Genomic DNA, 16,171 nt, shown 5'->3' on the forward strand with positions numbered 1-16,171 from the left:
TTAGAAGTAGCTCTCCTTCCAAACGTTCGTCAGTGACGTTACACTAACGGCGAGACGCCATTGGTTGCGGATGGGCACAGCTTCCCTTTGATGTGAGAAATGCCGCTGCAGAGTTAAGCTGTCACTGGCTATAGTGACCATTTGCCGGTTTATTTATGTAGTTTACAAAAGTGTCCAGACAACATATTAGCAATACCCGTTCTTTTCAACCTATAACTGAAAATGCTGTTTCTATATTTAGGCAAAATGTAGCGGAAGTAAACTGGGGTTTTGATGTGAAGAAAAATAATCCTGAAATAGCGTATGACAAGTTAATAAATGTTCTGAAGCCAATCTACAAAGCAAGTTTTCCATTTAAAGTTTTGAAGAACAACCATGGCCACAACGCGGTGTGGCAGAAAAGATGCCGTTCGAAGCAGTTCGCGTTCAAAGACAACAAACGAAATGGAATGAAGAAACGCAAACGCTATGTAGCAGCTATGAAGCTGTTATGACGTTTTGCGAGGCCTTCGCCTTCGAACGCCGTAATCAGGCTTAAGTGCCGGAAGAATTGGTTTCACTCGGCACCCTAGAGAACCTTTCGACAGAACCGCTGACAGCAGTATGCACATAAGAGCTATGGACATATGCTACCCGCATGCGTTGCGTTGCCTCAATGTAGGTATCGACGGCGACACGCAGGAGGAGTACAGAAGTGAGCGGCTGAGCCTCGGGCGACACCTTCTCTCCCTGGGCCGGCTGAGTGCGCAGGCAGTGCAGTCAATCTGGGCGAGCCTGTCACTGGAGCTGTTCTACCTGGCAAACGACGATGACGAGCGGTACAGCATACAGGTGCGCTCGACACTGCCGAAGCATACTCATCGGCCTGTGTCACCTATTGGCCGCAGAGGCGATGCACCCAAAGCAGGCAATGCCGCCCTTGATGGCAGCTTATAGAAGCGTCTAGGGAGAGGCCTCGTCAAGCTATCCACAGCAGCTTTTTCTCACGCCCCGTCATGTCTTATAAAGAGCATGAAATAAACTTCTATTCTATTATACTATATTCTACTGCTCGAAGAGCACTGGCCGAGTACAGCGCTTCTCCGAAGCACAGGCAATGTTCATTTGCCACGGGGATTAGGAGCACGAACTAGATAAAGTATTCCCTGCGGTGCACATTTTTTGGGGTCACCGTGGGTCACGTGGCTCATAAGAAAAGGCACTTTCTTCTCTTTTCACTTCAATGGCTGGATGAATGCTCTGGCGGCGGCACTGCGGCCATTTTGTACCGTGAAAAGGGGCGACGCTGGCACTCCTCACACAAATGCCGCCGACAGGGCATCTAAATTCATTGCGCAATGCCTCGAGCCAGCCTCGATCGGGATCTCTTGGAGGGGGGCTTTCTTTCGCCCTTTGCCCAGTTAGCTGCTTTCTTGCAGGTGACGGTGGCCTCGGCGTGTATCGGGGCCTGCAGGCAGCTACTGCGTGGCAGCTGGGCAGTGCACGCATGTATCGTTTTCTCTGAACACGCAGCTGATGGCATCTGATTGATTGATTGATTGATTGATTGATTGATTGATTGATTGATTGATTGATTGATTGATTGATTGATTGATTGATTGATTGATTGATTGATTGATTGATTGATTGATTGATTGTAGGGTTCAACGCGCCGACGCAACGTAGACGATGCGGCGCGCTGTAGTGGAGGGCTCGGATTAATTCTGACCACATGGGGATCTTTAACGTGCGCCGAACTCTCGTACACACGGGCGTTCTTGCTTTTCGCCTTCATCAGAGAAGCGGCCGCCGTGGCCGGGAATCGAATCCGCTCAGCAGCGCAGCGCCATAGCCACTGAGCCAGCGCGGCGGGTGCTGATGGCGTCTAATCAGCGTGCTGGCCACAAGGACCACCTTCGCTGTGCCAACCACGAATGCAAACGTGACGCTTCACATGCACGTAAACACCCTTCCGCGCGATGTTACCGGCGACGAGGAAATCTATGGCCACCATAAAAACGGGCAGGTGATCACGTCAATGTACAAGTGCAAAGTTAAAAGCTTCATTTAACGTAAATTGCTGAATATTCTTACGGTATTTGTAGCGAAAATACTCAGGGCTTGTTCAAATTGTTGAAGACCAGGAAGCAGACGTATGTTAGAGGACAGTGGTTTAATGCGACCTTCGAGGGGGTAATTCGGTAGAGGAAGAAGATGGTGCCACGAGCCTTGCTGCCTGTGAGGTGGCTGCGATGTCTTCGTCTTCTCAACCAGATCACATTTTCCAACAGGCTCCGGCCGGCCAAATATTATGGATCTTGTTGGATTCACATGGCTAAGTTCTAAAAATGGCAGTACGCTGTGAAATTACGTCTGTAGCTTTAAGGCGCTGAAGTCGCTGAATGAGTTGTCCATCTCAAAGTCTGCGGTAAATGCAAGCACCACGCATTAGCGAACATGTCCATCCACACTTTCATTGCCCGAATCAATATTTTCCAAGAGCCTCCCCACCAGGGAACCTGCGCAGCTATGAAGTTTAAGCTTCCGGAGTTGTTTAGAAAACAACCATGCATTTCGTGCGTTCATGGGATCCAATTCCCTTCACCTATTCGTGATGCTTTTGTCTTGAGATAACTACCGCGTTTAGGCTTGGATTTCTTGCAGCAATCAGTTAACGTCTTCTTCCAAGCGGTAAATCATGCGAGAGGGATGTTTGATCTGCAAAAGTTGATTTCAGCACTACCGCAACAAAGGTTTGCATTTTCTGATGTAGAGGCACTTTCCCCGCTTGAGTTGTCAATCTCTTCGTCATGCTGGAAAGCTTTGAAGTTCTCTGTACTTTCTTCGGAAAGTTCTCGCTCGGCCGTAACTCCTAGGTGGTCAAGCTCCGAAATTGCTTTCTTCTGCTCATTTGCAGGGGCTTTAGTTGCCACGTGCATGCTTCTCATTTCTTTGAAGTCGACGATCGGAGTGATGGCTGTCGCACCTCCGTGTACCGTCCACCCGAAGACTGTTTTCACAGCGGTGAGATTTTCGCTAAGGCGCCGAATGTCCCCAGTCACAAGTTTCCAGTAAAAGTCCGCTCCGATAAGTAGGCTAATGCCTGGTTCGGGCTGAGCTTCAAAGGAGAAGAAGTCCGCGAATGGCATCGCTTTGGCATCAAGTTCCTCAAGAATCGTCTGTTCCGTTAACCGAGGCAGGTCCTTGCTTATCTCAGGTACTTCAAGTGCCTGGATTTCAAATTCGCGACGGTCGTACTGGCTGTAGAGGGTAAGTTGTACTCTTTTGTATCGCCTGCGTTGAAAGGACGAATTTCTAAAACCGGGAATCGTCATCTCCTCCTCTGCAAGTACATTTGATCGTAGCTTCCTCGACAGCCTTTCGGTTATAAAACTACGTTGGCTACCTCCGTCGAATAAGAGTCTCACTAGATGTTCGCGTGAAGTTCCCCTAATCCAGACATGTGCTGTCTGAAGCAGTACCATTCTGTCGGAGGTCTTCGATTCCGTTGACGAGCTGGATGCCGGCAATCGTTCAAGCGATTGGTGTTTCCACGCTGGGTCACACAAGGAAGTGCTATGACGTCCATTGCAATTTTTACACGAAAGCCTTCTCGCACTCCTGCACTCCTTGGCGCGGTGAAAATGCCTAGCGCAGCGAAAGCAACATCTGTGTTGTTTCAACTTGGCTTTCTTTTCGTCTAGTGTAAGTTGAGCCTGGCAGTTCTCCGTGATGTGGTCGTGCGATTCACAGAAAAGGCAACAGTTGTAGGACAACCTAACGGTTAACGTCGAAGCAGAACCTCGAGTTTTGTCCTTCACTTGCATCCGTAGTGTGTCGATTGCAGATCCAGTCATAACGGAAATAATCTCCCGACTCCTTACTTCTAGGTTCAACAGGTCAAGTAACGTCGATACTTCATCGGGCCTTTGACATCTCGGTTCTCGTGCTGATGTTTCCGTCAACGTTAACTTGTTAAAGTTGAGCACGAGCTCATACGGTAAACTCTGCAATAGCGCAGCCTTTAACATCACTCCGTAGGAATCAATGTGAACATCGAGATGCTTTAGCGATCTGACGTGGCTCTCCACACGTTCATGGAGCGTCTGAAGGCCACTCAAGTCGTCGCAAGAGGCTACTTTTGGCAGGTTTAGAAGTTTTCTCATGTGGTCGTTGATTATCAGGGTCTTGTCTCCAAATCGTTGCTGCAGTAGTTCGATGGCTATGGGGCAAGTAGCTGTCGTTAGTTGTTGGTAATTCCCTGATGACGCCTTGCGCATTCCCCTTCAGATACTTGAGTTTGTCAATGTTGGCTAGCGATGGGGTTTTATGGATCGTGGATTCAAACTGGTCACAAAATGTGGGCCACTGAGCAAATTCTCCGTGAAAAGTTTGTGTCTCAAGTTTGGGCAATCGAACTTGAACTCGTTCTGGATGTGAGCTGGCAGCCTGTATTGCATTACCCGCCGTTAAAGAGCACGCGTCTACTAGAAGCCTTTCAGCGCGGAAAATCATGCATGCGATGGAATCACGGTAGTGTTGTACAGCTGTCAACTCGTCGTCTAATTCCTCACCAGGGACGCGACCCTCGATTTCTTTGTCCATATCGTTTAAAGAAGTCTCTTTCAATTTGAGCATATTTAGCTGTTCCGCCAGCTCACCCATCGGTAGCGGGGTACTCTCCATTGTGGCCTTCATGTCGTTGATGATATGTGTAGTTGAGGCGCGTAGAGCAGCATGTTTTTGTTTGAGCAGGTCCATGATGACACGCGGTACGCGGAGGTGCTGCTCTAGCAGGAGCTGGGGCGATGCGTCGTTCTTGGCAGCCGCGTCCTCTTCAATGGGCCTGCTTCATCGGTAGGGGTCTTCAACGGTGTAATCCTTCCATCCGGGTCACGGCACCAAATTGTTGAAGACCAGGAAGCAGACGTATGTTAGAGGACAGTGGTTTAATGCGACCTTCGAGGGGGTAATTCGGTAGAGGAAGAAGATGGTGCCACGAGCCTCGCTGCCTGTGAGGTGGCTTCGATGTCTTCGTCTTCTCAACCAGATCACATTTTCCAACAGGGCTAGACAAGTAGGCAGTTTAGATGCCTGTAACCTGCCGCGGCTATCACTGCCGTGCCATCGGCGAGCGGAAAGCCCGGCGGCGTACGACTCACCGTTGTGTCGCTCTGTTCCGTTGCTCAAAAAGATTCCCGCCAGCGGGTAGCTTTTTATTGACAAATGTTGACGAATTGTTCCCTCGAGAGTGAAATAAGGCGAGTTGGAGGTGTCACCAGAGCACTACGTGAAAGAAAGAAGGGCTTGCAGCGTTAATGTAACAGGTGCATGACAGCCTATCGGGTGAAAAGCGGTAGGATGTCAGGAGGTTAGAACCGCGGGTGAGGCGGTACAGAAACTGTACTTAACAGTCCTACTCTCAAAACCCGATATGGGCACTGATGACGCCTTACCGCGTGGAATTTGCTTCTGTAAGGTGTAGTGACACCTTACCCCGTAGAATTCCCCATGGAATCTGTTTCCCAACGTATACTAGCCCTTCCAAATTCAGCGTGTGAAGCTGTAGATGTTTTTTAAAGGTGTGAACTGCGCTAAGGAAGGCGCCACACAGAGAGAAGTGCACAAAGACAGGCGCGCACTTGTGGTTAGTTGCAAATATGCGCCTGTCTTTGTGTACCTCTCTCTGTGTGGCGTCTCCCTTACCGCAGTTTACACCTTTTGAAAAAATGCACCAACTCGCCAATAAGTCCTTCTAAGCAGTAGATAGCAGAGGCCGAGATAACAGAGCACTGCTTGGTCATGTTCAGCGGTAACAGGCAGCATATTTGGGTGTGCTTTCGCGACTGAGTTAGCAATTTTTCTTCTTTTCAGGCTGACCCAACTCTACTCAGGAACCTGATTGTTCAAGCTGCTGACCCACCGCTCGGATACCCGCTCTTCAACTCTGGCCCTATCGTCATCGACACATTCTGATGCGCGCCCACTCCGGCGCTAAGTTCGCTAAATTTTGCCAGTTCAGGGATCAATTGGACGCGTGTCCCTGCAAATAATGAACCTTTGCCGATCTGACAATCACAACAAAAATTCGGCTCAGTACAGACGTGCACGGAAAACTGTTGCGAGCTGCACGCGGAAGTAATCTGACTGAGTAGCAACCTAACCACAACTGGTTTTATATAGGGACTCTCTTATTTTATGTCTATGCCGTTTAGAAATACTTCACATTTAAGTTTTCTGTGTCTATTGATCACTGTTGTTTTGTTTGAAAGGAGAGCTAGAGAACTGCCCCACGGGTTTGATCCCTGTAGGGAAGCAGCAAAAGGCGGGCGAAAATTTGCACCTTTTTCTCGGTCCGCGAGGAGGACACGTTGCACATCATAATAGACAATATTGTGGTTGAATGACGCAATCTTACTAAAGCATACATTGTTTGCGCACTACTGTTCATCATGGTTCGTTTCTTGACTGAGTAGGAGCTACTCTGCTTTCGCTTTTCTGGTGACCCATGGTTGTTTGTGTTTCACTTGCTGCGCTCCTACTGGCCCGACGGCTTCCTCTTGGACACGGCGCTCCGGCAGTGACATCACGCTCCCCACTGCGCTCTGCCCTGTTGTAGGTGCTGCTATACGGGCTCATTGACGGACACGAAGTTTAATTTTTGTGTCGTTCTGGTGTTTCTGAAGACGTCGGCGGCATGGCATTTCAATTTCAATATGTTTATTTCTACTCCAAGGAGCAGTGGGATCAAAAATAAAAGCTACAGCCAGCTTGACAATGTTCGCGAGCCCAACCAAGTACGGTAGCATGCATTTACAATAATGCAATCACAAGCTTCCCTCTGTTGCAAAGAGAGAAAAGTACCTCACCATGCTACACATAACTATAACAAAGCAAAGTAGTATATCATTTACAGAATGTTAAAGAAAAAGAACAGATGGGTATAACATATTACACTGTGAAATTGTACACTGTTGTACATAAATAAAGAACAAAATGAGCACAACAGTGAAAAGCGTTATAGCGCAAATACATGTAATGAAACAGCGTTTCTGAAGAGTAACTTAAAAAAATGCAACCATTCAAATTCGCATGCGAGCAATTCAAATTCAACAGATCAATCCAATTCAGATGCAACAATAAAAAAGCATAAAAAAAGAAATACACGCAACGAAACAGCGTTCTCTAAAAGCAACAAAATGATGGGTGGCTACATTTCTTAAGCAAAGCTTAAGCAAAAAGTACGCAGGTGGGATAGGGAGCATGAATGAATATTTATTTTATTTCTGGCTAAGCTCTCTAAAAATGAAGGAATGGTTTGACGCATCATTTGAATGCTCCTCCTACCAACCCTCCGCACTGGGTTGTATGCAGGTGAGCCCCCAGTTGGGCTCAATAATATCCCCAGTGCATTTCCTTTCCTTTTCTCTTGAACCACTTAGTAGTAGTAGTAGTAGTAGTCATTTGAATGCCGTATTGGTTCTAGGCGTCGTTATGTCAATTTTTTTGTTGTGGCGCAAGGTATACGTTGGGGCGTGTGCTTTCAGCTCAGATTGCTCACAAAGAAACATAGATTACCTTTTACTTTTTACTTCGTCTTTATAGCACAATGCTAGTCGCAGTTGGTACACACAAAAAATCTTTGGTACGTTGGCAATGTGAAAAAGATCTGCTGTTGGGGGACCCCTCGGTAAATTATAAATTATCCTTCATCGATAAACTCAGCAAGACGCACCCAAGCACCACATTGACATTGGACATCAATGGAGCGTTCGACAACGTGTCCTACAGTGCAATTCTCGATCAACTACAAACTACAGGCTGCGGCCAGTCCACCTATAACTACGTCCGCGCGTTCCTAACCGATCGTACGGCCCCAATAAGCATCGGCCCCCATCGGTCCGATCGCTTTAGCACACCCGCCCAAGGGACACCACAAGGGTCACTCATCTCGCCCTTGCTATTTAATATTGCTATGGCCGGACTCCCACCACTGCTGTCAAACATCCCAGTTATCTCCCACGCACTCTATGCGGACGTACGATATTACAATTTCGACCAATAAAAGCTCCCCACGCCTCCAGAAACAAGCTACCGACACCGTCACTACATATCTCCGCACATGTGGACTCCACTGCGCACCAGCCAAGTCGGCCCTCCAAATACTCCGAAGTAGAACGCGGGGCCGCCCCCTACAACCAACACTAGACCACGAAATATCAATCGATGGCCAACCAGTCCCTAAAGTACCCTCACTACGCATCGTCGGAGCGCAAAATATCACCACGATGGATCGGGGGCAGCATTCCTACCACGCCTGCAGAAAACGGTGGCTCAACTCACGCGCCTAATACAGCGGGTATGCTCTCACCGCCACGGCCTCAAAGAGGCAGACACGTGTCGCATACTGCAAGCCATGCTCACAAGTCGCATTACTTACGGCGCACCATATCTGGCATTGAAACGACAAGAATCAGCAAAGATTTGCATCCTCATACGCAAAGCATACAAGTCAGCGCTAGGCCGACCGGCCTACAGATCCACAGATCTTTTCCTCCAGCTTGGGCCCCACAATACCCTGTCGGAACTGATTGAAGCCCACACTACCAGCCAGCTTCAACGACTTCAAATCACTGCTACCGGACGACACCTCCTGAAACGCCTGAGGACGAGGACGAGGATAAACATCTTTATTGAGGGAAACGTCTGAGCAACCCTACAGCTCCAACCCCCGAAACCTTCTGCAGCCTTTCTATACCAGCCCGAGATGACATTCATGTCCTTCCACTACCCAAACATATGCACCCCGTCTACAACGTAGGTCGCCGCGAACATCGCGCACGCCTACTCCTAAAAAGTACGGCGCCGACCCCAATACCTACACTGACGCTGCCCCAACCGCACATACCCGGCCCATGCCACAGCAGTAATTCTCTCAACCAACATCATCACAGCTTCTGCCACAGTACCGACCACATCCATCGATACCGCAGAGGAGGCTGCAATCGCTTTGGCCATCTCCACTGCACCTTCATTGGACATCACAGTGCTGACCGACTCCCAGTCCCCTTGCCGCCGCTACGCCACGGGACGCATCACTAGCATCAGCTCCAACATCCTAGCACGCCTATCATCGTTCCCAACGACCCGTATAGTGTGGATCCCTGGCCACACATCTCTTCCTGGGAACGAGGTGGCACACCACACCGCCTGCGAACTCACTTACCGGGCATTCCCAGAAGAGATCAACGACGGACCGGCCCACGAAGACCTAACCCTCCACCCCCTGCCCCCAACGTACTCCGACATCTTAGCCCACTACCGGAATTCCCGACGACTCAACCCCCCCCACACCCCTCCCTCACAACCACCGAAGCCCGCATATGGAGCGCCTACAAATACAGAGGTACCACAATCAGACTCGCCTTCACCATGTCTCCCCCACCCTCTACCCATTCAGCTGTCCATACTGCAACTTTCCCAACACCACCAAACACCTGGTTTGGACATGTCTGTCCAATCCCCCTCTCCCCACCCCTCTCTCCCCCTCTCCTGAGCATTGGGAGCGCGCGCTGCGCTGCAGCCAGCTCGAAGAACAGGAAACCCTGATTCTCCGGGTGAAGACTGCCGCCACAGCCCGTGGCCTACCGGAATAGGATGGCCACCCGGTGCTCCACTTTTTAAACCAACTCTCTTCCCTTCTATTCTTAATAAACGTTTTCAACAACAACAACAACAAGCCTTCTGTAAAATCTTCACTTTTTCAAGATTTATGTTTGTAGCTGTGCCCTAGAAGAGAGTACAGTAATTCAGGTGCGACATAAATAATGGTTTAAATAAAAGCAATTTGATACTTTTTGGAAATAGATCAGGACGACGGTACACAACGCCCACAAAACGTGCAGTCTTAAGACACACTTGATCCACATGTGCTTCCCATAGTAATTTGTCTGTAAACTGCAGTTACCGCGCACCTACTGTTTTCAATGACTGTGCTCTTTCAATGTGCTCAGAGTCATATTTTAAATACCTGGGAACAGAGAACGTTTTGCTTTTAGGCCGGAAGAACATGGCTTTGGTTTTTGAAACAGTTATTTGTAAGACATTCTGGTTTGACAAATTTGCGAGTCTGGAGAGTGTTTGATTCGCCTGATCACTTATTTCGTTAGGGTCTGTACCACTGAGATATATCGTCGTATCGTCGGCATAAATGGAAAAGCGCATGTGAGCTAATATTAATAATATCGTTGAAATTTTGGATCAACAAAAACGGTCTGAATATGCTGCCATGGGGTACGCCGCAACAAAATTGTAATAGCTCAGAGGTACTTCAACCTCTTGGCAGTGAAGAGTGCATAAGATCCTATGCTTGACCTCTTACCCCGTACCTGTTCATTTTGGCTAGAAGAATTTTTGGTGTTAATACAGTCAAACGCTTTTTCTGAAGTCCACAAACAGGGCAAGTACTCAATTTTTGTTTTCAAAGTTGCGAAGAATGAATTCTTTTTGAGCCCACAAAACTGTTTGGTGGAACCATTTTTTATAAATCCGTGCTTATAATATTGTCACGAAGACAAAGACGACGCAGTTGTGTTCAAGGAAAACAAGTTTATTACAGCGAAATTCTGCTCCCCTAACAACTACACAGGCGGCGAAACAGCAGTCGCTCCCTCTTCACGTGTTGAATGCTGCCTATGCGCACCCAATGTAATTGTGTCTGTGTTGTAGTCTGCCCTCTTCAAATGTATTTTGCTGCTATGGGCACCTCATGAAAAGTGTGGCTGTATCTCGGCGGGGCAGTGGGCCATCTTCAGGTTTCGCATGCTTCCTGTGGGCACCACATCGCAAGTGTTGCTTAATCGGGAGAGCTCTCCCTCTTCACGTGTCGATTGCTGCCTATCATCACCAAATGCCAAGTGTGCCTGCATTACAAGATTACCTGCATTACCTTGATTACCTGCATTACCATTACAGGATTACCTGCCTGCATTACCTTGTCGAATGTTGCTATCGGCACCACTACAAGTATGCTGAATCGCAATGGGGCAGTGAGCATTCTTTAGGTTTCGCGTACTGCGCGCTCCACGACAAGTGTTGCTGCATTGTGGCAGGGCGGTGTTCCCTATTCACATGTTGAATGCTGCCTATGCGCACCCAATGTAAGTGTCCCTGTGTTGAAGTCTGGCCTCTTCACATGTATTTTGCTGCTATGGGCACCACATGAAAAGTGTGGCTGCATCTCGGCGGGCCAGTGGTTCATCTTCAGGTTTCGCATGCTGCCTGTGGGCACCACATCACAAGTGTTGCTGAATCGGGAGAGCTCTCGCTCTTCACTTGTCGAATGCTGCCTATCATCACAAAATGCCAAGTGTGCCTGCATTACAGGATAGCAGTGCGCCCTCTTACCTTGTCGAATGTTGCTATGGGCACCACTACAAGTGTGCTGCATCGCAATGAGGCAGTGAGCAATCTTCAGGCTTCGCGTACTGCATGCTCCACGACAAGTGTTGCTGCATTGTGGCAGGCAGTGCTCCCGCTTCACGTGTTGAATGCTGCCTGACAAGAAGACGGCGCCCTTCAAGGACAACAGGCGTATTTATTGAGCGTTTCGCAGGCTACCCTCAGTCCGCCTCCATGACCGAACATGAAGAGGGCGAAGACGAAGTGCACGAGCCGGGCCCATACCCCAAGCATGCAGTGCAGGCCCAGCGCCACTATTCAATGTCACTTCTTTTTCCTCTAACAACAAAGTTCCAACAACCTGCCCCCCATGAAATTGGCAGGGCGGGGTTTATAAGTTTTCCTCAGAACGCACTTCTAAGGGGTACAGCATCCGAATGGAACGCAGTAACTGTGATCAATCAGCGAGTTTGACGGATCAGGCTCTATTCTTTCCGTCGCGTCCAACGTGAAGATGTGTGAAGCCCGCCAGTTTCCAGGTTTGGCGAGGCCTGAGAGAATCATCGGCTAATACGTTGTCTCCGGCTCTTACAGCTGCTGTTGACTTGATGGGGCAAGACAATAGCTCCAACAGGTACTCGGTTTCCCATCTTCGCCGGAAGGTTTCCAGGAGGTCTTGCCTTTTTGTCCACAGGTTATGAACATGCGGATGCTGGAAACGACAGAGTTCTGATGATGTCGGGCAAGGAACTGAGGTCAGCCGGTTCCCTGTTAGAAAGTGGGCTGGAGTCAGTGGCTCGGGTTCCTGGCTATCGTTGAAAACGTGAGTGGCCTGGAGTTTATAACGGCCCCTTTTCCGTGAGGACGGTAACAAGTTCATCTCTTCTCACACATTGTTGTCCAAGAGTCTTTTTCAGTGCTAGCTTCGCCGAATGGATGAGACGCTCGTAAAATCCTCCCCGCCATGTCGCCCTCTGCAAGATGAATTTCAATTCAATCTTGTGGCTGGCAAAGGTGTTTTTCACTTGCGGATCACGGATTGTCTCCCAAAGTTGTGTGACTTCCTTTTTGCTGCGTTTGAAGGTAAGGGCGTTATCGGTGTCTTTTGGAGTAAGGGGTCCTTTCAGCACGCTTTTGTGACGTAGCTTGTCGAGAAAGCGGAGAGTCCATGCTGTCGTTCCGATTAAACGTACGATGGAGCTGAAACGTGCTAGGTCGATGACCGGCGGGTGTGTCTGAGATGTAGGCACGAGCACTTGTAGTGCATCGTTGGAAACCGCTTCCCTTTTAGCTTCGGCCGTGAAGTCTGTATCGCACATTGGTTGTGGCGGCCACTCTTCGGTACCTTTTAACCACCGCGGGCCATGCCACCATAAGTCCAGTGAGATTAGCTGTTGTGACGGGATGCCTCTCGTCACCATATTGGCCGGGTTCTCCTTTCCTGGGCAATGTTTCCATCATTCTGGTTTTGTCTTGGCGTGGATTTCGGTGTCTCGGTTTCGCACGAATCGTTTCCATCCGTTTACATCTCCCTTTATCCAGTGAAGCGCAATCATGGAGTCAGTCCATAATTTTACGTCACTGAAGGCGTCAGGAAGGTGAGTCTTTATAAAAGCATAGAGTCGTGCTGCCACGAGACAAGCCAGCAGCTCCAATCTCCCCAGGCTTATCTCCTTGATAGGAGCGATCCGAGACTTGCTGTGCAGGAGTGTTGAGAAGGATTCTCGATGCTGGTCGAAAGTACACAAATACGCTGCGTCTCCATAAACTAGGGGGCTGGAATCTGCGATTATATGAAGAGCTCCTCTTGTGCTTCCTGGTAAAAGATTGTGTCGGTAAAACCATGGAACCACGATTGTGCTCAATGCGGGAAGCTCGTTGCTCCATTTCTGCCACTATGACAATATTTCTCGTAGTACCGCTGTGTCCCAATCCGTTTTCAGTTTCCAAGTTCATTCGAAACAAACTTTGGCTCTAATAGTATAAGGTGCCAGAAATCCCAGCGGGTCATACAACCTGCTTGTTGCTTGTAGAACGAACCGCTTGGTGTCGTTCCGACGCTGAACGAAATGGGTCACGCTTACAGTGGAAAAGGTAGTTCGTCAGTGTCTGCATGCCAAAACCAAGCCGAGAACCTTGATTAGGAAGAGCTTGTCTGAGGGGAAGGTCTTCGCAGGTTTGCTTTAGTCGAAGGTTTTCAAGGAAGGGTTTGTCATTTGATGCCCACTTTTGCAATTTCATTGAAGCGGTTGCGAAAAGTGTAGTAGCTTCGGCGGAAAGTTTCAGTGCTTCGGAAATGGTTTCGGCTGCTGTTAAAATGTCATCCACGTAAATGCAGCCTTCTAACCGAGCAACAGTGTCTTGAAACTGCGATGACATTTTGTGGAGGTGGTAGATAATTGTGGCGGCAAGTAAGAACGGACATGAAGTTGTACCAAAGCGCACCCGTTTCATTCGCCACTCCATTACTCTCGGAAGGGGTTCGTTTTGAACAGGCGCTCTTTCGAACCAGAGGTAACGCAGAGCGTCTCTGTCACATTTGTGAATGGCGATTTGCAAAAAAGCATTTTCTACGTCCGCCACCAATGCTATACGGTGTGTGCGAAACTTGAGTAGCAGACGTAATAGGTCTGCATTCAGGTTGGGACTGCTGTAGAGGATTTCGTTTAGAGATGCATGACCACGTGCGTGCGCCGATGCGTCAAACACAACGCGAGTTTTTGTCGTCCGCTGCTCCCTGATGACTGCGTGGTGCGGCATGTAATAAACTGGGCCTTCAGTGCTGCCCATAGCCTCTCACCCTCTCACCCATGTGATCGTTGGCGTATTTCGAGATCGCGGTGTGATACACACTCAAGAGGTCGGGATTTTGTCGAAGTGTTCGAACAAGTTGAGTCAGCCGTCGTTCAGCGTTCGCCTTGTTATTGTCCAGCTCGACTGATGGCTTCCAGGGTAGTCGTACTTCGTACCGACCATCGATTGTCCGTATAGAGTTGTTGAAAAGGGGAAGCCAGCGAGCAGAACGCAGGACAAGAGGAGGAGGCACACACACAACACCGCTGGACTAACAACTGAGTTGTTAGTCCAGCGGTGTTGTGTGTGTGCCTCCTCCTCTTGTCCTGCGTTCTGCTCGCTGGTTTCCCCTTTTCTGAACTTTATGAACCAACTAGCCCAGCAATTCACTCTGTTGAACTATTAGAGTTGTTGAACTGAGCCAGTATTGTCTCGTGTTGCGGTTCCTCACACACCTCCGAGTGAATACCGATGGTGTCGAGCATACCTCGGCAAAGTTGCCGCGGCTCACTCAAACTCACTCACAATTTTTGTTTTTCGAATCGCCACTCACTCAAACTCAGACTCAATGCTGAGCAGCACATCTGCGCTCACTCAAACTCAAACTCACATTGAGCGCAAAACTCAAAACTCACTCGGACTCAAAACTCAAAATGTACTCAAACTCAAAAAGCACTCAAAACTCAACATGGACTCAAACTCAAAATGTACTCTTAACTCAAAATGTACTCAGAACTCAAAATGGACTCAAAACTCAAAATGGACTCAAACTCAAAATGTACTCAGAACTCAAAATGCACTAAACTCAAAGTGGACTCAAAACTCAAAATGTACTGAAAACTCAAAATGAACTGAGAACTCAAAATGGGCTGAGAACTCAAAATGAATTCACAACTCAAATGTACTCACAACTCTCTCACTCTAGGAATTTACTCGGGCTCAGATGGACTCTGATTTCATTAGAATTCAGTGTTTTCAAATTCACGCGTGGTAAAAATGTTACGGGTCAAATTCGGGGCTCATACACTTGCATTCGGCACGACATCACGCCGTAGCTCCTGTGAGGTCGGAAACAATTTTCGTTGAAGATTTAATACAGCTATACTTGCTGCCCATGATGACTAGCGCTGGTTGCAAGCAATTGTACGTATATATTGGATGCCAAACTCTTGATGTAGGATCCGGGTTCGTGTTCATGACAGAGGCGGTCCAGACTTGATGGTGTGCTAGGTCCCTGCGTCGAAACAAGCAAGATTGGGCGCGGGGACTTGCGCTCACTGCTCCGTTCATTTACGTCGAAGCTGTTTAGGGTTACGGTTCCGTGCGTTCTTGCTTTGCATCCTGAAAAAACGCCTTGTGTCAAAGCGAACTTTCCCCACGAATCTCTGAAGCGCGAGGCATTCATAGATATGCCTTTGCTTTTTTAATTCGTAGCATTCTTTGTCGAGTACCCCCCTCCGACTCCCCCCGGCAGGATCGTGTAACGCCCTGCATTACACAAAAATGCAGATATCACGCAAGTTGAACCTGTAATCATTATAAAAGCACAAATGTAGAGAATTGATCAAACTAAATGTTAAAAATTAAAACTAATAATATTAAGAAAAAATATCGAAAATGGCGAACGGTGTAACACGGGAGTCATGGATAGTCTCAGATTGGGTAAAAATTCAGAGAGATGTGGAGCTAAAGAATGTGGGGTATCAAATTGAGGGTCTCGAGGAGGGAAATCACGTGGGACAAACAACAAAGTGCCTCGTTTTTTGCTGAGGCACTTGTATTAGTTTTTATTAGCATTTGCTAGGTGGGATGAGCTCTCGCAGCTCGGAAAAGCACCACGCTACCGTTCTAAGCAGTTACCGCCACCGTACCCAGCTATTAACTTCCAGCACGCACGCGTGTGCGTGTGCGTGTGCGAGTTCGAGTGCGTGTGCGCGTGCGCGTTTGCGGGCGTTTGCGTGTGTGTGTGTGTGTGTGTGTGTGTGTGTGTGTGTGTGTG

At 48.5% G+C, this 16,171-nt stretch overlaps 1 protein-coding gene across 1 annotated transcript in view; it reads left to right on the forward strand.

Moving 5' to 3' along the window:
• The window catches only part of LOC144168770 (pecanex-like protein 4), a 473,206-nt gene extending 466,212 nt beyond the window's left edge, over positions 1 to 6,994 (forward strand). The window contains exons 19-20 of the mRNA XM_077697735.1: positions 682 to 831; positions 5,854 to 6,994. Coding sequence (XP_077553861.1) covers positions 682 to 831; positions 5,854 to 5,955 — 252 coding nt within the window. The 3' untranslated portion in view covers positions 5,956 to 6,994. The remainder of the gene's footprint in view (positions 1 to 681; positions 832 to 5,853) is intronic.
• The last annotated feature ends 9,177 nt before the right edge of the window (positions 6,995 to 16,171 follow it).

This window comes from Haemaphysalis longicornis, unplaced genomic scaffold, assembly GCF_048455015.1.
Source record: "Haemaphysalis longicornis isolate Haplotype H1 unplaced genomic scaffold, Haemaphysalis longicornis Haplotype H1 scaffold_2, whole genome shotgun sequence".
NCBI classification, from domain to species: Eukaryota; Metazoa; Arthropoda; class Arachnida; order Ixodida; family Ixodidae; genus Haemaphysalis; species Haemaphysalis longicornis.